General features: G+C 45.4%; 1 protein-coding gene across 2 annotated transcripts in view; it reads right to left on the minus strand.

The window, feature by feature from the left end:
* Positions 1-2,156: 2,156 nt before the first annotated feature.
* Positions 2,157-24,671, minus strand: part of RP9 (RP9 pre-mRNA splicing factor) — a 35,807-nt gene continuing 13,292 nt past the window's right edge. For both annotated transcript variants that reach the window (XM_082257479.1, XM_082257480.1), the window contains exons 5-7: positions 22,345-22,436; positions 13,041-13,102; positions 2,157-2,406 (exon numbers count right to left, since the gene is read on the minus strand). In XM_082257479.1, the coding sequence (XP_082113605.1) occupies positions 2,244-2,406; positions 13,041-13,102; positions 22,345-22,436 (317 nt within the window). In that variant the 3' untranslated portion in view covers positions 2,157-2,243. The remainder of the gene's footprint in view (positions 2,407-13,040; positions 13,103-22,344; positions 22,437-24,671) is intronic.

Below are 24,671 nucleotides of genomic sequence, written 5' to 3' on the forward strand. Positions count from 1 at the left end.
TAGGTCCTACTCCTAAACTAGGCAGAAACAAACTGAGGGCTGAAGCAGCAAGAGTGTGTGGGGATTATGCCTGCAAGCCCCATAGGGGTGGTAAAGCCTTTTCCTGCCGAGTGTAATACTCCTGTAGGGGGCAGTATAACCCAATGGTCAAGAAGATGTGAAGCTGCCTCTATCAATGAACGATAGAGAAATTAAAAACTAAAAAGCATTTTTGTTTTGTGGTGCTCAGATGCAGTGTAGTTCCGCTTTAAATACATAACTACATTTATTTTTTTTATACAAGCAGTGTAGGTCATTTCCATATCAACATCTTGCAATCCCTCAGTTCAGACTAAGAGAGAGAAAAGCAGCCCAAGGAGCTGTTCTGCAGTGTTTATATGTTAAAAAGGAACACTCTGGGAAACTGAAAGAGTAGAGTATAAAAAGAAAAAATGTATTGTGGCGCTGCCTAAAAGACAAATTGACATATGTGCATAAAGAACAGAAAAATAAAAAATAATTCTGTATGCGATGTGTGTAAACAAAAGTGTGCTCAAATGTGCACAGATAATCCCAATGGTGCAAAGTGTAAAAAAGGTGCAAAAAAATTGTCCGTAATCCTCAAAGTCAAACCGTGCAGATAGGTGCAATAGTGGAATGGTGCTCCCCCAATCGGACCGCACTCACCGGATGGAAGTACCCCTGCAGGGCTCAAAAGTATACAGCCAATAACCAAGGTCAGATGTTCCCAACTACTATGGCACCGATCAACCCAGATGGAAATTCATATATATATATATATATATATATATATATATATATATATATATATATATATATATATAGTGAGCTCGGACATGCTGCATCATCTATCCGCTGTGTAAGTTTCAGGTAAAAACCTTGAGGATTCTGTTGACGTCAACAGACCTTCATCAGCTAGCTCTACTGCATCATCCAAAGCAACTCCCTCTGACCACACATTGGTACCCATGGAGACAACTCAACCAGACAAATATGCAGTGACCAAGCCAGGAGGATTACTCCGTAAAAATCGCTGGAGAGGCGCTACCCTTTTATATATATGAATTTTCATCTGGGTTGATCGGTGCAATAGTGGTTGGGGACATCTGACCTTGGTTATTGGCTGTATACTTTCAACCCCTGCAGGGGTACTTCCATCTGGTGAGTGCAGTCCTATTGGGGGAGCACCATTACACTATTGCACCTATCAGCACGCATTGACTTTGAGAATTATGGACAATTTTTTACACCTATTTTGCACTTTGCACCATTGGGATTATCTGGCATTAATAAGTTATTTATTTATGTGATATTCATTTAGAATTGATCTCATGATTTTTAGCACTGTTTATATATTTTTTATCATTCGATTTATTGATTTTTATATTTATGATTTTGCACACATGATGAACTGATCTTCAGCACTAGATAATTTTTGTATATTGAGACGTTTGGACTTATAATTATTTATTTGATATTGATTTGATACTAGTTTTGTATCTATTTATTATCAGGTTTCAATTGATTGGTACTTATTTATTTTTATGATTTTTTTTTTTCAAGGCACATTTGAGCACACATCACATACAGAATATTTTTTATTTTTCTGTTCCTTTTGCACATATGTCAATTTGTCTTTAGGCAGCGCCACCATACCTTTTTTCTTTTTATATTGTTATACCCCCTAGGGATATTTGATGTAGGCAGCAGCCTTTATAGTCCTCAGATATCCTGGCGCGGAATTCACATAAATTAATTGGAGAGAGCAGAGTGACAGAAAAACAATGTCATGGGTGTGCTGCTTCCCATTTACTGTCCAGCTACAGTTACTTAGAACTATTTAGTAGACTTATCAGAGATATGTCAATCTGAGAAATAGATAAACAACAATACAAATCCATTGGCAGGTAAAACACCACCAATATACAGTATGCATTTCATCTGTGTATTTAGTGGTTTGCCTGGAGTTCACAGTTTTAAAGCATAAGCTCTGGAGCGGTCATCCTCATCTGTGTTACCCTATATAGGGAGTCAATGGCCTGGAATAATTATGCAGATCAGAAGTTGTGATTGCACAAGCTATTCCAGTAGATCACAAGACTTTAAAGCTTTAATAGTCCAGCAGCCTGCATTTTTTTGCAATGGCAACCTTTCTTATTCTGCCAACTCTAAAGTTATCTTGTCCACATAATTGAACGTTGTAATTCTTTCATTGTATTTACTTTGCATCATTCTTTTAGAAATTAGTCTGAATCAGAGCTTCTGTGAGAAGAAGATTTTCGCTTTTTCTTCTTCTTTTTCTTCTTTTTGTCTTTTTTCTTTTTCTTCTTCTTATGTTTTTCTTTAGAACTGTCACTGCTTTCTTCAGATGTTGAATCCTCAAGCAGTTTTTTCAGCTGTGCAATCCTACAAAATGACAAAAACCACATACAGTCACTACATTGCCTAGCTGATCTGAGATAAAAAAAAGCAACAGAAGAACTTAGTGCCCCCAGCAGAATGGGTTAAGATAGACAATCTTTTTTCTTGTGTTTCCCCAACTTGAATTATTGACCTAAAAAGGTCCCACATCCACTCCGGGAAACAATTTAATGCAATGCGATCTGCATTGCATTACATTCAGTGGAGCACCCAAAAAATATTTTTGCCCCATGTGATGAAAAAAAAAAAAAAAGGTTAAAGAAAAAAAATGTTTTAATAACTGTAAAAAATGAAAGTTACATCCAAACACATAAAATCTCCCCCAAAAAATTTGAGGCCCCCCACTCTCACATATACGAGCAGAAGCGCAAACGTCTGGAGCGCTTAGGCATGAAAACGCCAAATGTGATACACAAGTTACATATCGCCGCACACGCCAGAGAGCAATAATTCTAGCACCAGACCTCCAGAATGCTAAACTGATTACATATAGGGGGCTTCTAAAGCGTAACCTATAAAAAAAATTGGATTTTTGGACTTATTTTTCTGAGTTCATTGACGGACACAGCTCTCCATTATTCAGAACCACGGATTATATTGCCCCCTACAGGAGTGGAACACTAGGCAGAAAAATACTTGGTTACGACTATGGGCAGTCCTAGGTGGTATACATCCCCATCTCTGCTATAGGCCTTCAGTTTAGTAACAAACAGTGTCAGAAATATTAAAACTCCATAGAGGGGTGGGTGATGTGTCCGTCAATGAACGACAAGTACAAAAATCCTATTTTCTCTTTCATTCATGGATGGACACAGCTCACCATTTTTTAGAACCACAGGGATGTTCCCAAACAGTGCTAAACATGAGGGATGGAACAACAAAAAAATCTCAAGGGTAAAACACAATAGCCAACCAGGTAAACAGGCTAACCAAAAAAACGACTGGAGCCCAGCCTGAACAATATACCCCCAAAGAGGGAACAGACCCTCTAAACAGCAGCCTGCAAAACTTTGCAGCCAAAGGAAGCATCCGCAGATGGCAACACATCCACTTTGTAGAATTTAGTGAAAGTGTGCACCGACGACAAAGTGGCTGCTTTGCAAACCTGCGCCACTGACGCCTGATGACAGAAGACCCAAGGAGCACTAAGTGCCTGAGTGAGCTGTTACAAGAAAAGGAGGAACCTGACCCTTGACAGACTAGGCCTGAGTCACCGTGTGTCTGATCCATCTGGAAATGGTCACAGAAGAAGCAGACAGTCCTTTTCTTGGGCCGTCAAGTGAGTCTGACCTCCAAAAAGACTCAGTGGCTGCCAAATACACCAGAATCACCCAAACCACATTGGGCCTGGGACACCGGGCAGGCAACAGAATGTCTTTATTGCAATGGAAATCAGAGACTACCTTAGGAAGAAACGAAAGACATAGGCGAAGAACCACCTTATCTTTGAGGACCACCAAGTAGGGGTTACAACAAGATAACATGGCCAGCTCCAACACCCTGCGAGCAGAGGTGATATCCACCAAAAATGCCACCATCTGGGACAGTGCAAGCAGGGGAATCTCCTGAATATTTGCAAAGGGAGGCTTCTGGAGAATCGAAAGCACCAAGTTCAGATCCCAAGGTGGTAGAGGAGACTGCACCGGTGGAGTCAGATGTCGAACCCTTGACTAAAGGTACTCACCAAGTAGTGCATGGCCAGGGGTCCCTATAAGAAGAATGCTAAGGCCGACACCTGGCCCTTGATGGTATTCGAGGCCAATTTCTGCTTAACACCTCTTTGAAGAAAGATCAAAATCCGAGCCACCAAAAAAGAACGAAGGGAAAACACCAATTGACTCACACCACAAAATCTACGCTTTCCACGTACGATGGTAGATCTTCTTAGAGGTAGCCTTCAGTAGTGTCGTAATCACAGACCCAGGCAGACCTCTATCCTTCAGCACCTTGCTTTTAATAGCCAGGCCATCTGTAAGACAGCGACTGTAAAGCAGGATGGAAGATCAGCCCTTGGAACAGTAGATCCTCCCTGAGAGACAATCTCCAAGGGACGTCGCACCAGGGACCAATCGCACCAGGTCACTGTACCAAGACCAGCGGGGCCAGTCCGCGTCACTAGTATGACCAGAATCCCTTCGGCCTCCATCCTGTGCAAAAGCCACGGCAGAAGCTTGAGAGGAAGAAAGGCGTAGATCAGACTAAACTGGCCCCATGGGGCCACCAGAGGGTCTGCCAGAGGATCCCATGACCCTGCCACAAACCTCGGTACCTTTCTGTTGAGTCATGATGTCAACTGATCCACCTAGGGGGGTGCTCCACCGAAGACATATCTAATGAAACACGTCCGGGTAAAGGGACCACTCCACTTGGTCCAACGCCTGCTGAATAAGATAGTCCGCCTGCCAGTTTTCCCCTCCTGGAATGTGTACAGCGGAGAAGGCCGGAACAAAGCGTTCTGCCCACCCGAGGATGCCGGCTACTTCCAGGGTTGCCAACACACTCTTTGTTCCGCCCTTTTGATTGACATAGGCCACTACCGTGGCATTGTCGAACTGGATTCGTACAGGGAGCCCCCGGAGTCGATCTGTCTAGTGATCCAGGCACAGCCTGATTGCCCGAAGTTCCAAGACATTGATTTGTAGTCTGGACTCTTCCGGTGTTCAACAACCCTGAGCAGAGCTCAGTTCAAGGGCACCTCCTCACTTGGACAGACTGGCATCCATTGTGACCACTGTCCAATACAAGGGGAGAAAGGATTTGCCCTGAGGAAGAGCCAGATAGTGAAGCCACCAGACCAGGGACCCCCTGGTTTCCCGGCTCAGTCGAATCAAATTGTCCAGAGATACTTGTCCCATTTTACCAGGATCTTCTTTTGAAGGGACCTCCTATGAAACTGTGCAAAGGGAACCGCCTCGAAGGTAGATACCATCAGGCCCAACACCCACATGCAAGTCTGGAGGAAGGGCCACCTGCTGGACAGCAGTAGATGAATCACAACACGCAACTTCTGGAGTTTGTCCAGAGGAAGGAACACTCTGGCTAGAGCTGAATCCAGAGTAGGACCCAGATAATACAATTTTCTGGATGGAATCAGAGCAGACTTCTGGTAATTTAGAAGCCAACCAAACTCTTTTAGGGTCTGTATAGTGATCTCTACATCGTCCGGCAGCAGAGGTCTCCGCTCGCAGGAGATGGTCCTCCAGGTAGCCCAGTACCTCAATCCCCCGCTGATGTAGCAATGCCAGAACTGGGGCCAACACTTTTGTGAAGACCTGAGGAGCAGAAGTGAGACCAAAGTGTAATGCCATGAACCGATAATGCTCCTCTCACATAGCATAACAAAGGAAGCTCTGGTGTCACCAACATATTGGAATGTGCAGGTAAACATCCTTGATGTCGATAGAGGCAAAAAAAAGTCTCCCTGATGAAGAGATGCCACCACTGTGCAAATGGGACTCCATTTAGAACTTCTGCACCGACTCAAAGCAGTTCAGGGCCTTGAGTTCGGACGTACCTTGTCCTCCTTTTTGGGACTGTGAACAGGTTTGAATAAAAACCCTGAAACTGTACCAATACCCGAACCAGGACAATACACTCTGAAGCAACAGGTCTTGCACCGCCCCAAAGAGAGCTTGCAAGCGGTCCAGGGACAGATGCACAATGAAAGGGAAGAACAAAACTATCTTCTAACTGGACAGTATCACTTAGTGGACCCATTTGTCATTTACTAAGGAGGTCTACGGGCACGGAAACCAGCGAAGACATATCCCTATCCCAGGCATGGGTGAGGGCGCACCTTCAAGCTGAAGAAGCCTTGTCCATGGGTCTAGAGAATCCTGCTCTTGGCTTGCCAAACCAGGGCCACTTGGAACCTCCCAAGGAGGACTTAAAAGGTTTTGAACCCTTATCAGTGGACCCTGAGGGACGAAAAAAACTTCTTGTGAGCCAAGAAAGACGGGCCACATCTGCGACAAGGTTCTTTCCCCTTCCCAGGCTTTGTAAAAAAGGTACTCTTCCCTCCTGTGAGAATTTTAATGATGTCATCCTGGGTAGCACCAAACAGGCGATAACCTTAAAAGGGTAAATCAGTCAGAGTTTTTTTTTTTTTTTTTTTAGAAGTCTGGTCCGCAGATCAACCCTTAAGCCAGAATACACACCTAAGCACCACTGCTGAAACAGATCGCTGAGAAACCAGGGGAGCCGCATCCAAAGAGACATCCCAGACAAACTTCAGCCCCTGGACTAACTGGTCTGCCAACTCAGTAAAAGAAGGGTGAATCTGCTCACCCTCTAGGTCACGGTGCAAACGTTTTGCCCATTTAGTAAGTGTTTGTGACACCAGGGCAATGGCCAGGACTGGCTTAAGGGCCGATCCAGCAATAGTGAACATATTGAGAGCCACAGACTCCGACTTCCACCGGAATCATGGTTGCCTTGTTCATCCTGGATACAGGGGGGTCCACCACTGTTGTGGAAATTGCATATTACATATTTCCTTATTAATAAAGTGGCTCACTGCATTCTAAGCCTCCAAGTCCTGGTCAAGAAGCCATATAAGGTCATATGTATAGCTTATACCTTTCTCATGTAAGGCTTGAGGAGTGCAGATACAAAGTCCAAGGACCTGCCACAGAGGTGAAATTCCTGGGAATGATGTGGACTGGGCCACAGAGGAAAATTCCAGAGACAGTTGTGCAAACTATGCAGGTATTGTTGCCACCTACTACCAAAAAGGAGGCGCAAGAGTTGTGGGATTCTGGAGATCGTTCTTCCCACATCTTGGACTGATTCTGAGGCCTATATACAATGTCACAAGGAAAAAGACTGAGTTCACATGGGGTTCAGAGCAGCGGACTGCATTCCTGGCTGCTGAAGAAACCTTTTTGCAGCATCAAGGATTGGGACCCGTGAGACAAGGAGTACCATTTCAGCTGGATGTAGTTGAGCAGGATGGTACAATATCTTGGAGTCTGTGGCAGCCAAATGAAAAGAAAGGACTGAGAGCAATACCCATTGGATTTTGGTCCAAACAACTGACAGGGGCACAGAAGAGATACACGCCCCTAGAAAAGTACCTGTTTGGGGCCTACACAGCACTTCAACACGAAGAGACCATTATAGGAAAGGACACAGTCACCATCCATACTGCATTGCCAATAGCAGGATGGGTGAGAGATAATGGACTGACCACTAGGGCAGCTGTAGCCCAGAACCAAACACTGATGAAATGAAAATGGTACCTTCAAGAAAGAGGGGGTATTGCAGCTGGGAATGTCAGAGACATTTCAAAACAGTTGGCTGGGCTTGTCACTTTTACCAGCACCCATACAGAAGAAGAAATTCCTGTGCTGCAGTCATCCCCCATTTAAGAGGCTCCACCTTTTATGTCTCTGTCAGATAAGATGAAGGAGTCAGCATGGTTCACTGATGGTTCAGCCATAGTCACCTCGTCTGGGCATAAATGGACAGCAGCAGCATACAACCAGAGTACAGACACAGTCCTGAAGGAGACCGGAATTGGAGGGTCCAGTCAGTATGCAGAGTTGAAAGCTGCAGTGATGACTCTTCGGGAGGATCTTTCTTCCCATGTCACTATCTACACTGACAGCTGGGCGGTCTTTAAAGGACTGACAACTTGGTTGCCCACGTGGAAGTCCAATGAATGGTTGATTCATGGAAAGGTGGTGTGGGGAGGCGAGGAAGTATGGGACTACACCTGGAAGGAAGCTCACTCCCGCACCATAAAAGTGGGGCATGTTGATGCACATGTGCCCCTGGTCCCAGCCTCTGAGAACTATAACAGAGTGGCAGACGAAATTGCCAAGGTGAATGCAGTTGTGCCAATTGATCCTGTCTTGATGAACTTGGCCAACTGGGCCCACAAGCAATCTGGACATTTGGGGCAGAAAGCAACATTTGAATGGGCACAGCACAGATGATTGCCCTGATCAATGGACATGATAAGGACTGTAATAGGGAACTGTACAGTGTGTGGATAAGTGTGACAATGGCCATTGCAAAAGTACTCCACCGGGTCGATTAAGAGGGGCGAGAGGCCTGCAGAGTTTTGGCAGATTGACTTCATCGGTTCCCTGCCCCAGGGAAACAATGGACAGAGGTATTGTTGCACTGCAGTGGACACCTATTCAGGACTTTTCTTTGTTCATTCTTTCAAACGTGCAGATCAAGCCACAACACTTCAACTGCTACAGAAAATTGTTGTTGCTTATGGCTTTTCCAAACAAGTCCAAAGTGATAACGGCTCACACTTCACCGGATCAACAGTACAGCAATGGGCCAAAGATTCTGGAGTGTACTGGTTGTGCCACATCCCATATCATCCACAGGCAGCTGGTTTGATTGAAAGATACAATGGGCTATTGAAGGACCAGATACACAAACCTACACCCACACGTACACTAAGGGGGTGGCATCGGGTCCTCACACAGGCAGTCATGTTGTTAAATTCTAGGCCACTAGCCAAAAGCACACCATATGAAAGGATGGGTGGGGCTGGGGTGCAGATTCCACAGCTAGAGTGCAGGGTTCAGTATTTACACAAGGTTCCTGAAAGAACAGGGTTTAACAGGTACCAAGTTACTGCTTCCCATGACAGAAACCAAGAGTGACGTATCTGAAGCTGAAGCCTATCTAGGAATGAGAGGGAATCTGGCAGGAAGGTTTGAAGTTATATTTGCATTGGCAGATGAGCTTCAAGACAGTGGCTGGGACTCTGATTGGTTAGTGGATACTTCTCAGCAAGAGTGGAAGGTGAGGCTCTATAATATCAAACCTTCCAAAATAAACAGCAGGGATCTTCTAGGAAATATCAGTATATTCCCTCTCCTCCCTATTGATGTTCTTTGGGAGGGTCAGAAGTGGATACAGGCAGGTGGAAAAGTGTTGGTCAGAGATCCAAGCAAGAAGTCAGTTAGAGGAGAGATTGTAGCTGAAGGCCCGGGGTCTACTGTATCTGTATTATTAGAAGGAACAGATAATCCGCTTTGTTTTCCACTCCACAGGCTGTCTCCGATTTGATCTATAGGAAGACCAGAGAAAGTGGTTACATGATTGACAAAATGATGGAAGACCGCAAGAGCTATGGAGAGCAAGGCCTTTGATGTATTACAAGCCTGGACTTGTTTCTAAAGAACATTAGATTGGACTTTTCTAATGAACTTTTAGCCAAAGACTGAAACACCTTCTCATTTATAGGAGGGGGTTGTATTCAAGGCAAATTATTGTTGTTAGTTAGTTCCCCCATTTTTTATTTACGATAAACCAGGGGGTGGGAGAATTATTCTTTTTGTTTACACTTATCAGGGGTTTTCTGACATCTTAAACAAGCAAAAAATTGGGGGAGCAGACCCTGAACATGTATATCTAAAGCCGGTGCAGCTATGGACCAAGCAACATGTATATTAAAAAAGAATAGCGCAACCATGCAAAAGAAATGACTATCAAATATGGAGACCATCCCTAAATAAAAATGGGGATTTAGTTCCACCATATGGCCATATCGTGCTCAAGCCCACCACTGCGTCAAAGTACCCCATTATCGGTGGGTCCTACACTATCCATAAAAAAGGGGTGAATCCAGCCTCTCTTACCCTTGGAGACAACGCTCCTTGCTGGGAAGGTGTGCTAATGCACTGCAGGGGACTCCTCCTATATCTACTTGATAGAGGACATCTTGCCTTTATGTAAAGTTGAAGGCATTATATGATATTTGTGAGCCAGGGGGTGGAGTGTTGTGGAAATTGCATATTACATATTTTCTTATGAATATGTAATATGCAAATAATTATGAAGTGGCTCACTGCATTCTAAGCCTTCAAGTCCTGGTCAAGAAGCCATATAAGGTTATATGTATAGCTTATACCTTTCTGATGTAAGGCTTGAGGAATGCAGTATGACCAAGCCCACCTTTCCCCCTTAAAAGGTGAAGTCACTGTCTAAACAATGGATAAGCGAGCCCTTTCTCCTCAGGAACGTGAATGTCATATTGTTGCTTACAAGGGTGTTAGCTTGGGGGATGGTATATTCCTAATACACAAGTCTAAATACCACTGCCCAAGCTGCTAAAGTTTAGTCTCACCCAGAACATCTATGAAGCAAGTGTCTGGTCCTGATTACCTGTGCCATGTTGCATAATAGCAAATGGGACTCCATGGCGGGAAACATCTTTAGCTAAGTATTCTTGTTATATTTTCTTCTCTTTACCTGTATCTGCCAGTCTTGTATTATGTTCCTAATATTGTAATAGTTTTGTATGTACAGATTGCTTTTGTATAGTAAAAGCACATTTATACACTGCAGAGGTCTGAGCTTCCTTGATTATACCACAAAGTAACCTTGCTAGATAGACGCAAGCAAAACAACCACTGGTGGAACAGTCTACTTCTTGAGGACTGGCTCCTCAAAGGGGTTCCTCACAGCAAAGCGTTTAGGAACCACAAAGGGGCGTTTTGAACGCTCCCATTCTTTATAGACAAAATTGTCAAAATAGGAGGAATAAGGAAACACTTTTGCTGTGCGAGACGTCTTGTGGGTGCTAAAAAGGACTAGCAACCTCCACTGCAGCCTCAGCGGCGTCCTCCATTTTTAATTTTTTCTCACACAGATGTAATCAGTGCGTTAACTAACGTCTTCTCGTGTGCAGCTACAGAAGTGGGGGAATCATCCTCACTATATAATAAATCAAGGAGAGTGGCTGCAAACCCTGCAGGGTGGGCATATCCACAGCAGCCAAGTCAGATTCGGGATCTGACGAGACAGATGAGGCAGGGGAAGGCGGTGGGCACTTTTTGCTAGCCCGCTGCCTAAATGCCACCTCTACCTGGGAAACAAAGGACTCCAGGATTGTCAGTGCATCAATGGGTGGTTGGGACCCCGAGGGACCTGCAGCCTCTGAGAGGGGGTTAGGTGGGGAAACATGCTCCTGAGACTGCTAAAGTAAAAAGGGAGACCCACCACAAAAAGTGTCTAGCACTGCTATGGGACACTCCCACTGCGCCGGCAGCACCACAGGGTCACCAGTAAGCAGAGCACCCCACAACCTGCAGCAGAGAGAGGGAGGGACCCCACCAGACTCACCACCCCACCAGAGTAGCACTGGTCTGCACCAGAGATAACTCAGCTCCACATGCGGCACCCAAGGAAAAGGAAAACCAAAAATCGCCACCCAGAGGCTCCCCTGTCCTGGCTGCCGCTCTACCAGCATGCTGGACCAACCTAACATGGCCGCTGGACTACACAAACATGGCCGCCGGCCATTAGAAAGACATAGGCCACAAAGAAATGGTGCCGGCTATGGCAAAATGGCTCCAGCATGTGGCTTCCAGGGACCCAGGAGAGATCCCTGGAGCCCTTACACCAGCCACCATGGAGAGGGGGGATCCAGGCACAGGGCCACTGTTAGCAGCCAGCCCCCTCCCCTCCAGCTGTGAAGCCCATCTGCGGGTGGTGCATCTCCCCATCGGTACAGTGCAGCATACTATCCCCTGCCACTTTCCAACCCACCACGTTACCCCAAAGGGAAGGGGGGGGGGGTAATATGTGGGTACCAAGATGACCCACAGGGACCACCAAACAAAAGGGGTTTGAGGGGAGCCCGCAGGTCCAACTGTCCCAGGGAGGGGCCCGCTTCCACCCCAAACCCATCCAGGGGGTGAGGGGCAGCTGCTCACCATACCAGGAACCAGACGGGCACCACTCCAGACAGAACCTCCTCACCATCGAAATGGGGGGGGGGGCTATCGGCCAGGAGGAACGCTGGGACTCAGACCGAGACTTTGCGAGGCATTTAACTCGCAGATCAGCCCTCTTCCAGTGGGGCTATGTCGCAGCGGACTTAGACCCTGGTCTGCGCGTGCTCACTGGATCTAGATAGCCAGCCTGTCGCCCAGTCTGGCAGTTAATTGTAGATTTCACAGGAAGAAAAAACAGGAGAAAAAAAGCTATTTAAAAAGGAAAAAAAATTGCCAGGACCACAGGTCCTGTCAGGGAACTAGGACCCTACTCCTGACTAGGCAGAAAAAACTGAAGGCCTATAGCAGAGAGGGGGATGTATACCACCTAGGACTGTCCATAGGCACAGCCAAGTCTTTTTTCTGCCTAGATTCCTACTCCATTAAGGGGCAATATAACTTGTGGTTCGGAATAATGGAGAGCAGTGTCCAGTCCATGAATGAAAGAGAAATATAGGGTACTAAATATTGTTGCCATTTGAGTATCTATTTACTCGGTGCAACCTCATCTTTTATATTTTACAAAAAAATAAAAATGAATGAGTAATTTATTGCATTTGTGTGCCCTAAACTTTATTTTAGTGTATTTAAATTTTGTTCCCTAGACCTTTGCGGTAATATGTGGCAAAAAATGGAAATACCACTATTCTATTGTCTAGGGTGTCTGCTTTCAGAAAATATATAATGTGTTGGGAGATTTATGTAATCTTCAGGCCTAAAATGATTTTCATGCATGTGTGCAAAATAAATAAATAAATAAATAAATAAACGTCTCTGGCACCGAAAGCATTAAAAGATAATTACCAGAAGTAAAGATCTATTCAGTTTCAGGGTACAGGAAAGATGGCCCAGTTTCTATTTACTCATTACCTCAGTTCTTTTTCTTGGTTTTCTTTTTCCTTTAATAAGCCATACATTGGGTCTTCATGAGCCTACAGAACATAGTATACACACTTAGTGTTCCAATGCATTATAGAAAAACACTGAATTTAAGATACAAAAACATGACAAATATATACATATATTTCAATTAAAAAAATAAATAAAGAAGGATTTGAAACTGCATTAAAGTGATAATAGACCCTTACATAAGCCCTCTGAAGTGACTAGCCTCAGGTGCTAAACAATGATGAAGCGCACATTCTCCAACACAAGCTGTGCCTGTTTATCTTCAGCCCTCTCTCCTTCAGAACCCTCTAATGTACACAGATCAGATGGTATTAATCAGCTTCCAGGAGGAAGGGATCTGATGTCACACACAGAGTGGAGTATATTCTGAGACCTGATAGGAGGGAAAGGACATACCCCTCTTTACAAAGTCTCACAGGGAAGCATGCACATCTGAGGCCATCAGTCACCTTCTGTACACTAGAGGTGGAAGATTGTTCTGACAACAGGCAATCCATGGTGACAGCAAACTGTCAGAAGTGACACACGCAGATATAGGAAGGAGACAGCCGACAGGATCCACACTAGGCACTATGGATTGGGGCAAGTACACACTATATGTGGATATTAGGGTAACACCGGTGCCAATACTCATACAAATGCTCCAATAACTGAAACCAATACCTTTGCTCCTGTGTGAACCCAGTATAGAAAGACAGGGAAACGCTATCAAAGTGCAGCAATGGGCAAACTGTTTATTAAAAAATGTTATAACAACTCACATGTTAAAATTTCCGCTCCCCCTGTCCACCTCAGCCCAGAGTCTGCAAGCTCAGGCATTCTGCATTGACCGCCGGCCCTGCCTGTGGGTCACTGTTCATTTTTTATTTATGTCTTGTAGCAATTTTTTTTAGTGTGTCAACTTCTGTATTATGTTTCCTGTTTTTTATCCACTGCATGGGATTATGGCATCTGGTTTCCCTATACATGTCAATAAAAACATTGTACCAGAAAAGTACAGATCTCACATGTCAAATCCAAATCTGCACAGCCATAGTGTCTCCGTCCCACAGGACCCTCCAAAGATGGAAAACCACGGTCGTGTGTGGTGCTCACAGGGCTGAAGGAGATTTAGGAAGTTCTGGGACCCTTGTAAACCAGCTTGGAGTGCACACATGGGTATAAGGCAGAAGTTATGTCTCCTTGGGGGCGGACATCTCCTCCAGCCCTGTGAGCACCACAAATGGCCATGGTTTTCCGTCATCGGAGGGCCCTGCGGGATAGGGACACTATAACCTTATAGATTTGGATTTGACTTTGTTCATGCTGCTCTTGATGATGTCACTCTGACAAAACGCGTAGAGTGTAACCATGTCACTTCCGCTTTTGGTTTGGAACGCACATCCGGCGGTTGGAACGCACGGCGTTCCGGAAGTCCACCGCTATATGAGGAAGTTGCGGCTCCTATTACATGCACGTTTCTTTATCCCCTAATGTTATGTGAGTACCTGTTTTTAAACTTAATAAAAAGAACATTTAGTTACAATACTTCACTATATGAGGCATTCATTCCTTATATATGACCTGGACCTACCCTCTAATACACTTGGCATACTAATGTTCACCGATCCTAATGAGTCTAAGTTACTACCCTTGAGAGATGATCTGATTGGAGGACCACAGCTAGTGTTATCAGGGTCCAGGATACCTACCATACAGGAGAGAACCCCAGTTTTAACCACACCCTTGCCACCCCTGTAGGGGTACATAGCTCTGGTAAGTGCGGGCTGTATTGAGAGGGGAGCACAAGATTCCTCACCCGCACATCCACTCCGGATCACCTCAAGAAATCGTCCAATACAATATTTTGGACTTTGGCACTAAATAACAACTTATGGACTTTTTGACTATTATCTCAGTCACTAATTAATTTGCCATTATTTATCACTACCCCCTTTTCTGCTTTGTTGTTTGTTTTTTGGCTAACCCACAAACCAGTGGATATAGTGGGGCGATATCCACACTTGTCACTTTAATACCTGATTTGGTACTGTTGCACCTTATTGCTTATTTATTCTTATACTTATTATTCACCCTACTACTATACCCCACCTTTACCACAATCGGATTATTTATTGTTCTTATCCATTGTAATTTATTTTTATATTAATTAAGCATTTTTGCACTACCACTTAGCACCTTTATTCATTTGAGTCACTTTGATATACTTTTAAATATCAGCATATATCTTTTCAGGAACGATCACCTCTCACCTTACCGCACTATTTGCACTTTATATATATATATGCCTTTGTATATATGGTCCATGTGATATTATTTATCTAATGTGATTTTTTACTTTTATGTGTTTACAATATATGGGGTATGTTACATATATACACTAATTAACTACACCTTTATTGACATAATACAGGCAGCGCCACTTACCTCACACCCCCGAATTTTACCTACTATATATCCCATTCAGGGCTATATTTTGAGATGGGCTGCAGCCTGATCCCTCCTTTTCTTTCCTTAGCGCAGATTCCTTTTATTTTATTTATAACCAGTCAACATTCAAAGGAATGCAGGCTGCCTCCAGGGCCGCCAGGACACTTTTTGTGCCCCCTTGATGATTGACATAAGCCGCGACTGTGGCACTGTCCGATTGAATGCGCACTGGACATCCCTGAAGACAATCCATCCAATGTGCCAGGCACAGTCTGACCGATCGCTCGGAGTTCCAAGACATTGATCAGTAGTCTGGAGTCTTCCAGTGTCCAGATCCCCTGAGCAGAATTTTTGCAGAGGACGCCTCCCCAGCTGGACAGGCTGGCATCCGTGGTGTCCACTGTCCAATACAAGGGGAGGAAGGATTTGCTCAGCCGAAGCTCCGGAGAACGAAGCTATCATATCAGGGACTGTTTTGTTCCCCGACTCAGCCGGATCTGATTGTCCAGAGACTGCGGAGTCTTGTCCCATTTGGCCAGGATTTCCCTTTGCAGGGACCTCGTATGGAACTGTGCAAAGGAACCGCCATCAGGCCCAGCAACCGCATGCAAGGGATGACCATCTGGTGGACAGCAGGAGACGAATTGCAGCCTGCAATTTCTGGAGTTTGTCCAGAGGACGGAGCACTCTGGCTAAGGCTGAGTCCAGAGTCAGACCCAGATAGTCCAGCTTTGTGGACGGAACCAGAGCAGACTTCTGAAAACTTACAATCCAGCCAAACGCCCGCAGAGTTCGTATGGTGATTTCCAGGTTTTCCACCAGAGCAATAGGAGACTCCGCTTGCAGAAGGAGGTCGTCTAAGTAGCCCAGTCCCGCGATCCCCCGTTGGCATAACAATGCTAGCACTTTTGTAAAGACCCGAGGAGCAGAGGCAAGACCAAAGAGAACTCCACAAACTGATAATGCTCCTCTCTCACGGCAAAGCCGAGGAAGCGCTGGTGACCGGCACATATTGGAATGTGAAGGAAAGTATCCTTGATGTCGATAGTGGAATGAAAATCCCCCTGATGCAGGGATGCCACCACCTTGCGAATGGATTCCATCCTTAACTTCAGCACCCGCACAAAGCAGTTCAGCGCCTTGAGGTCTAGGATTGGAGGCACCTTGCCTTCCTTCCTGGTAACTGTACAAAGGTTTGAGTAAAAACCCTGAAAATGTTCTGAAGTCAGAACCGGGACAATCACTCCTTGAAGCAACAGGTCTTGTACTTCCCCAAACAGACCCTGTGCGCGGTACGGGAACAGATGCAAGTTGGAAGGAAAGAACATTGCCGGTGGACAAGACTAAAACTTGCTCTTCTAGCCGGTCCAAATTACTTTGTGGACCCAGGGAAGTCCACGGGTCCGGAAAACAAGACGTCCCCCCACCCGATACGGGTGAGGACGCACCTTTATGCTGAAGGAGCCCTGTCTGTGGGTCTGGAGAAGCCCGCTCTCCGCTTTCCAGGCCAGGTTCATTTGGATCCTCCAGAAGGGGGCCCTGAAAGATTTTGAGCCCTTGTCAATTGACCCTAAGGGACGAAAAAAAACTTATGAGCCAAGAAGGAGGGTCCATGTCTACGATGAGGTTCCTTGCCCTTAGAGGCCTGCGGAGGAAAAGTACTCTTTCCCCCTGTGGGACCTTAAATGAGGTCATCCAGGGTAGCCCCAAACAGGCGATCCCCTTGAAAGGAGAGATCAGTCAAGGCCTTTTTAGAAGTCTGGTCCGCAGACCAGCAGCTAAGCCAAGAGACACACCAAAGGACCACTGCCGAAACAGATACCGAGCCACTAGGGGAGCCGCATCCAAAGAGGCGTCACGGATAAACTGCAGCCCTTGGACCAGCTGGTCCGGCCAGCTCAGCAAAGGCAGGGGGGAGCGGTTCTCCCTCCAGGTCACGGCATAAAAGCTTAGCCCACAAGGCCAGAGGTTGCAACACTAGGGCATTGGTGAATACCGGCCTCAGTGCCAAACCAGCCAGAGTGTACATATTGCTGGCCACAGCCTCTGCCTTCCTGTTAGCGGGATCCTTAAAGGCCAGGGACTCTTCAACCAGAATAATGGTTGTCTTGCCTCCGGAAACTGGAGGGCCCACCACCGTTAGAACAGTCCACTTCTTAATAAGGGGAAATGTTTAGTAAATCGCTTAGGGACCCCAAGGGGACGCTTTGGTCGTTTGGTCGTCCCCACTCTTTTAGCGACAATTCTGTCAAAATACGCAGGAAAAGGAAACTCCTTTAATGCTCTGGATGGCTTGTGAGTGCCAAAGGGAACCTGCGCCCCAGTCGCAGCTGCGTCCTCCATCTTTAAAGTCTCATGCACAGATACAATCAGTGCTTCCATCAGCACCTTATCGTACGTGGTTGCAGATGTGGAGGAATCATTCTCACTATCTGAGAATTCCAGGCGCATGGTCGCAGACCCAGCAGGGTGACCCCGTCCACGGCGGCAGCCGAATTAGATTCAGGATCTGATGAGACAGATGAGGCAGGGGACGCTTTTTACCAACTTGTTGCCCAAAAACCACCTCCACATGGGACACAAAGGACTCCAGGACTGCCATCAGTGCATCGATGGATGGTTGAGACCGCGAGGGCCCCGTAGCCTCAGAGAGGGGATCAGGTGGGAATATGTGCTCCAAAGACACCATGAGTCACCAGGGGGGCCCCACAAAAGTGTAAAACACTGCAAAGTGACATCCTCCACCACGCTGGCAGCAGCACCCAGTTGCCAGGCACAAAGCACCAAGTGATCCTCAGCAGAAAAGGATAGAACCCCACCAGACTCACCACCCAGCAGAAACAGGCATCTGCAGCCACAAGGATAATCCGCACTCCACATGCGGCGATCAGGAAGTGAAAAGATTGAGGAGTCAGCACCAGGGGGATGATGAGGGGCTCCCACCTCCGAAATCGCTGCCCACAGCGCTCCACTGTCATGGCCACTGTTATTTTCAATTGCAAACCACCGCAAAATGGCCGCAGGACTACTTAAACATGGCTGCTGTGCATAGAAGCACACAGGCTACAGCAAAATGGTGGCCCTGCGCCGCAACATGAGGCTCCCAGGGACCCAGGAGGGATAGTTAGGCCTCAGTAACAGGCCCAGGCAGGACGGGGAGGGGCCCTAGCAGGAGCCCCCACAAAGTACAAATCCTCCCCCTCTGCACAGTCGATCATCTGGTCGCTGTCGGCTCACCCCCCGGGCCCCTATTGCCAGTATAGCGCCCTGCCCCCACCCCAGGAGGTGGACCAGACCACCCACACAGCCCCAGCATAAGTGGAGGGGGGGGGTTAGGATGGGGACAGATGAAAGGGGGGTGCCTGACAGGAAGGAGGGGAACCCGGGGGAGGGGGGTACGACCGTCCTAAGCATGGGCCCACATCCACCCCAAAGCCCTCCAGTCGGACAGGAGGGGCAGCTACTCACTATACCAGGTACCAGGTGGGCACCACTCCAGACAGAACTCCTAGCCATCGAAATGGGGGGCTGTCAGCCAGGAGAAATGCTACGAATTGGGCAGAGACTCGGTCGTATGTGACCTTGTGAGGTGTTCAACTCGCAGGCCAGCCCCCGTGCAGTGGGGCTATGTCGTGGCCGACCTAGCACAGAGTGGAGGTCTGCTCACTGGCCAGACTGGGGAGACCACTGGATCTAGATTATCCAGCCCGGTAGTTGATTGTAGATCTCACATGAAAAAAATAAGAAAAAAATGTAATCAAAAAGAAAGAAAATTGCCAGAACCAAAGATCCCAGCAAGGAACTAGGTCCTTACTCCTGACTAGGCAGAAAAAAACTGAGTATCTATAGCAGAGAGAGGGAGTATACCCCCCTGGGACTGCCCATAGGCCAGATTATTTTTCTGCCTAGTGTCCTACTCCTGTAGGAGGCAGTATAACCCAATGATTATGGAGCTGTGTCCGTCAATGCACGAAAGAGAAAACGTATCGGTGCAACCCTAGTGAATATGCTTCATACATTTTACATTTCAGGCCCCGTTCACACTGGGGCGATCCGACTTCCCGGGGCGACCTCCGAGGTCGCAGTGCGAGCAGCGCGCCGCGACCTCGGAGCGGCCGGCACGGACTTCATAACATTGAAGTCTATGACGGTCGCTCCGGGTCGCCCCAAAGAAGCTCCGGACCCTTTTTCTAAGTCGGAGCGCCTTGTGTCGCTCCTATTAGAACGGGTCCGCAGCTTCTCTATGGAAGGTGACCTACGGCGACCTGTGAGGCGAGCAGGTCGCCTAACAGGTCGCCCCAGTGTGAACGGGGACTCAGAGTGATTTACAATCGCTTTAATAATGGATATAAAACAAATGCATTTTACCAGTTGTGGACATTGTGTGCTACACACCCGCATAAAAACTTTTTTAAAGTACACCGGGCTTGTGCTTTTCTTTTTACCTGCAGCCAATCCCCCCCCCCCTATTTGCTGGCAATACAGTTGCTTTGTAAATACAGCAGCTATTACAGCCACTGCAGTCAATGAACAGAGTGGTTCTTTGTGAACGTTGTCCAAGTGCTGGTTCAAATTAGTGTGAAAAGGGATATCCACTTAGTTAAAATCAAGTGCCTGTTCCTTAGCAATGCGACTTAGCACAGTGAAATTTTTGAAAAGGTTCCTGTGCTACTTTGGTTCGATTTACAGTGTGACTTTGCCCCATACCATATGCAAAAACGCAGCTGAGTCATACTACAGAGTCGTTCTGAAAATCGCAGCAAAATCAAAGTCATATGAACCAAGCCTAACATTTATCAAAGTAGAAACACGTGTGCTCAGGTTTTTTTTTTCCGTCTATGGTTTGCAATAAAAAAAAATATTTTTGGCAAGCCAATATCACCAAAAGAAAGCTAATGAACAGTCTCCCATTTGTAAGACTGACGAATGCTTTATGTATTTTGTAGTCGGTCATATTGCATTCAAATCTGCTGTTCTTACCACTGCAGTCACTCCTTTATGCCCCATACTCCTATGGCTAATGTGACAATCCCCCTACTCTTAAGCTGGCCATGCACTAGTAGATTTTTGTTTGTAAGAAAATTCTCAGTACACTCAACTATTTGATGAATGTCATTTTGTTATGGGGGTAGTGGTGCGCTTCAGGGGTTAGATGTTAACTAGATCTCTAATTTGATGGGTAGGTATAAGGTGCAAATATGTCGGTGAAAAAAGTGCTCAGTGTTGGGGGTATGCTCAAATATCGTTAACGAGGTAATGAGTAAATAAATAATTGAATAAAAGTGCGTAGTGTTTCCTAGAACGATGTGTATATCAATAAATAAACCGAATACCTAAAAGCTCAGAAACAAAGGGCTATCATGGTGCAGTATATTCAAACTTTTATTATCATATCTACAGAAATGCACTTACAATGTTGCGAAGATCAGTGAGCATAAATCAAAACAACCGCCGATGTGGAGATCGAGCTCTGTCGTAACGTCACTTCCGGGTATAGCTTTGTTTCTGAGCTATAATAAGGAGGATAGGACAAGGACAGCGAACCAAACTGGTCATCCATAGGAATCCAGGAAGGTATAAACAGGACCGATGATCTGGATTTAAAGCAGACAGAGGCCAAAGGGAACAACATCCATTTAAAACCTGGATATATACCAGAGGCATATTTTTCTTGCCTTGAAGGTGAGAGTTTAGCGCACATAGAGGTGACACACAAGGTGGAGGAGACTAAGTCACTTTATTTATCCATTGAAGCACGTTCACAAAGGAGAAAATATACACAAGTTTATACTTTGGAAAAAAATTTTTTTTTGGACTTGATTTCTGAAAAGACTCTTTATTTTAGGCATTTTAATAGCGTTGTTTACTTATCGTTTCCACCTATTAGAATCACTGTATAACACTCTATAAGGCAATTGGAAGAAGCATGCAGCACCTTTTATGAGCACCCATATATCTATTTTATTTTCATTCACGGGATTTTAGTTTTATAATTGTGTTTGTTTATTTATGGTTTATTTCATCATTGTAACTGTGAAGGAAGACTTTTAGGCATTTGGTTTATTTATTGATATACACATCGTTCTAGGAAACACTACGCACTTTTATTCAATTATTTATTTACTCATTACCTCGTTAACGATATTTGAGCATACCCCCAACACTGAGCACTTTTTTCACCGACATATTTGCACCTTATACCTACCCATCAAATTAGAGATCTAGTTAACATCTAACCCCTGAAGCACACCACTACCCTCATAACAATATCTATCCAACTGTTCAGTATCAGTTTCAGTGGCGCTGCAGCAGGGAGTCTCTAATCACCTCAGACAGCGCAGGGATCACACACACCCTGTTTGTTATTTGATGAATGTCGTTTGAAAGTACTTCAACACTTTGTTTGCTTTTAACATTTGGTTTTGGAATATAATTTCCCAAATAAAAACCACATACACTGTTAGAAATTTGTTTGAAAAAAATTTCCCAACCTGCTCCTACGAATTGTCTTGTCACTACAGCTGAAAACGAACATCGATATGACCCATTAACAATTAGAAGACTAAACAAATGTTCTTAAAAATTACATTTCAAATGAAATTCTACTGGTGTATGGCAAGCTTTACCTTAATTACTTTGCACCTCCATGTCCCCAATTGATTTGTTTTTTAGAATCAGTTGTATAAATGCATGTCAACCTCTAGTTTGTGCTGCCATCCTTTATATTTTTTAGTATCATTTACCCACAAACTGTGAGCTCCTTAGGCACCATAGAAATAAACCATGAACAAAAGACAACATTCAATTAACTATGTAAGAACAACTCTAGCCTTACAACTCTGAACTGCTCAATCTTCTGATTGCCTTTGATGAAGTAAGGACACTCGCGATCACCAGTTCTGTGCCCATACTGTTTACACCTCCAGCCTAAAAGACAAAAATCAGGAGAGACTAAAATAAAACCCCTGCACACAAAAGTCCTATAATGATATACGTAGTTATGCAGGCTTGGACTTTAATGTTAAAAAATAAGTTCACCTTTTTATATAAAAAAAAATAAAGTAAATAAATGCACGAAACTTTAAAGCAGGGGTGCTCAACCTTTTAAAGAGCGAGGGCCACTTCAGTGATTTGGTAACCAGTTGCAGGCCACAATGAACTATGGGGTTGTACCGCCCCCCCCCCCCCAAACCACAAATGTAAACAAGTCCTTACTGTCTTGAGCCCCCTATAAGGCTGCTTTCCCACTGATGCACTGCTATTTACAGTGCACCTGCAGATTTCCTGTGGGTTAGCTGCGATTTACTATAGACTTCTAATATATCTTACATGTGTGGTGCACTTTCTGAAAGCACACCAAACCTGCAGGATATAATAGAAGTCTATGGCTCAGTGAAGCTAACCCAAAAGAAAGCCACAGGTACACTGCACCCGCGGATCAGTATGAAAAGAGCCTAATACCCCTTTTTTATAAGTGCTAATGTGCCCATTGCAAAAGTGCAGTATATTTGATATTTTTTACACTGACCTTTTCCTCTTTCAGCTTTTGCTGGCATCACACTCCAGGCTGCTAGAAAGGTCCCAGGCAAAGTTGTAATACCCACTTGGTATTACTCTGCCTGGGACCGGAGTCGGTCGTACAGAAACAGCTTTGGCTTTTGCGATTCCTGCTTTTTCTGCAACTGCCTGCTTTTTTCGCTGCTGGAACTGGCTCTATGCATTGATGCTCTGGGATGTCAGGTTGGCAACCCCATGATTGCTACAGTATCTGGGCTTGCCGACCCAGCATCCCAGAGCATGAGCATGAGGTCGCGGGTCACATCAGAGGGCTGCTGCTGTAAAGCATTGCACCTGCATATAGATTGCGGGTGCAATGCCAGGATCCTGGAGACTCTCAGTAAACTGTCAGATACGGGCAAGCAGTTCCTTAAAGTGGATGTAAACCCTCTCCTATACCCAGTGAAGTGAACAGCCCCAGATGATACACAGGGATGAAACAATTCTCTCTACATAGGTTTTACATGCATATCTGCTGTCTTCAGCATTCTATATTCTTTAGAATTCCAACATCCTGTTAGAATTTTTACTTCCTCATTCAGCAGGATGAGTGTAGTCTTGGCATACACTGTGTGACAGCTGATTGGAGGAAAGGCACACACACCCCCTCCACATAGGCAGAAGAAGAAGGAATGTGCAGAGCTGTGCTGTGACAAGACAAGCTCTTTGCTAATCCATTTATAGCACCCAACCCGACACAAAATTTCAGGTTGGTTTTATCTAGGTTGTCAGAGAACTTGGCAGGAGTGATCATTCTGATAACAGAAAAACGAAACAGCAGAAAGACACAGGACTTAGGGCTTTAGAGAGAGATAAGTAAACACTACAGATACATGTGCCTAGGTCAAATTTCATGAATCGGGTTTACATCCACTTTAATTTTAGGAAAAATCAATGAACTACAAGGACGTTCACCAAAGCCCTCGAAGTTCATGGAGAACATGGCTATGTTGGCAGAGCCCCGTATAGTCACACTGTTTTTAGATAAGAATGGGACAGCGGGTTTGGGGAGAGGATCCCCCGCTCGAGGGGGGGGGGGCAGTCAGGCAGAGGGGATGCAGGAGATGGAACCTGTAACGTGTTCCAAAGGTGAACTTAGCCTTTAATGCCGTGTCATAGACTGGTTTCCACAGTGCCATACAAAGCACTATTGTCATTCAGAGAGACTGTAACCAATGTAAAAAAAATGAAGGTAAAACACTGAAAAAATCAAGAGTGTTTTTTCTTCCCAAAAACATTTTTTATTCACTTGCAATGCATCTTGTAGAAAATTTGACTACTCCAGAAATAGACAGTTTCCTGGCGCAGCCCCTCTCTTCTAGCAGGTGACAGCCCTCTCCTCTTTTTGGAGGATCTAATTACTTTCTCTGCTGGCCCAGCATCTCCACACCCCACCTCCTTACATAACCTTTTATATGACTGCAGCAAGGAGGAGCGAATGGGAATACAATGGAGCATCACTTGAGTAACAGCTCTGGTCCTTCTGGGACTGTTAACATTCCATCCAAGATGAAAAGGCCCAGCAGTAGTCTCAGGGCTTTTGTATATCTACACAACGGAACCTTTTAGGAGGTAAATAACATGCCTAGAAGAGGTTACATGCAC

The sequence above is a fragment of the Pelophylax lessonae genome (genome assembly GCF_965119305.1).
Source record: "Pelophylax lessonae genome assembly, chromosome: 5".
Taxonomy (NCBI): domain Eukaryota; kingdom Metazoa; phylum Chordata; class Amphibia; order Anura; family Ranidae; genus Pelophylax; species Pelophylax lessonae.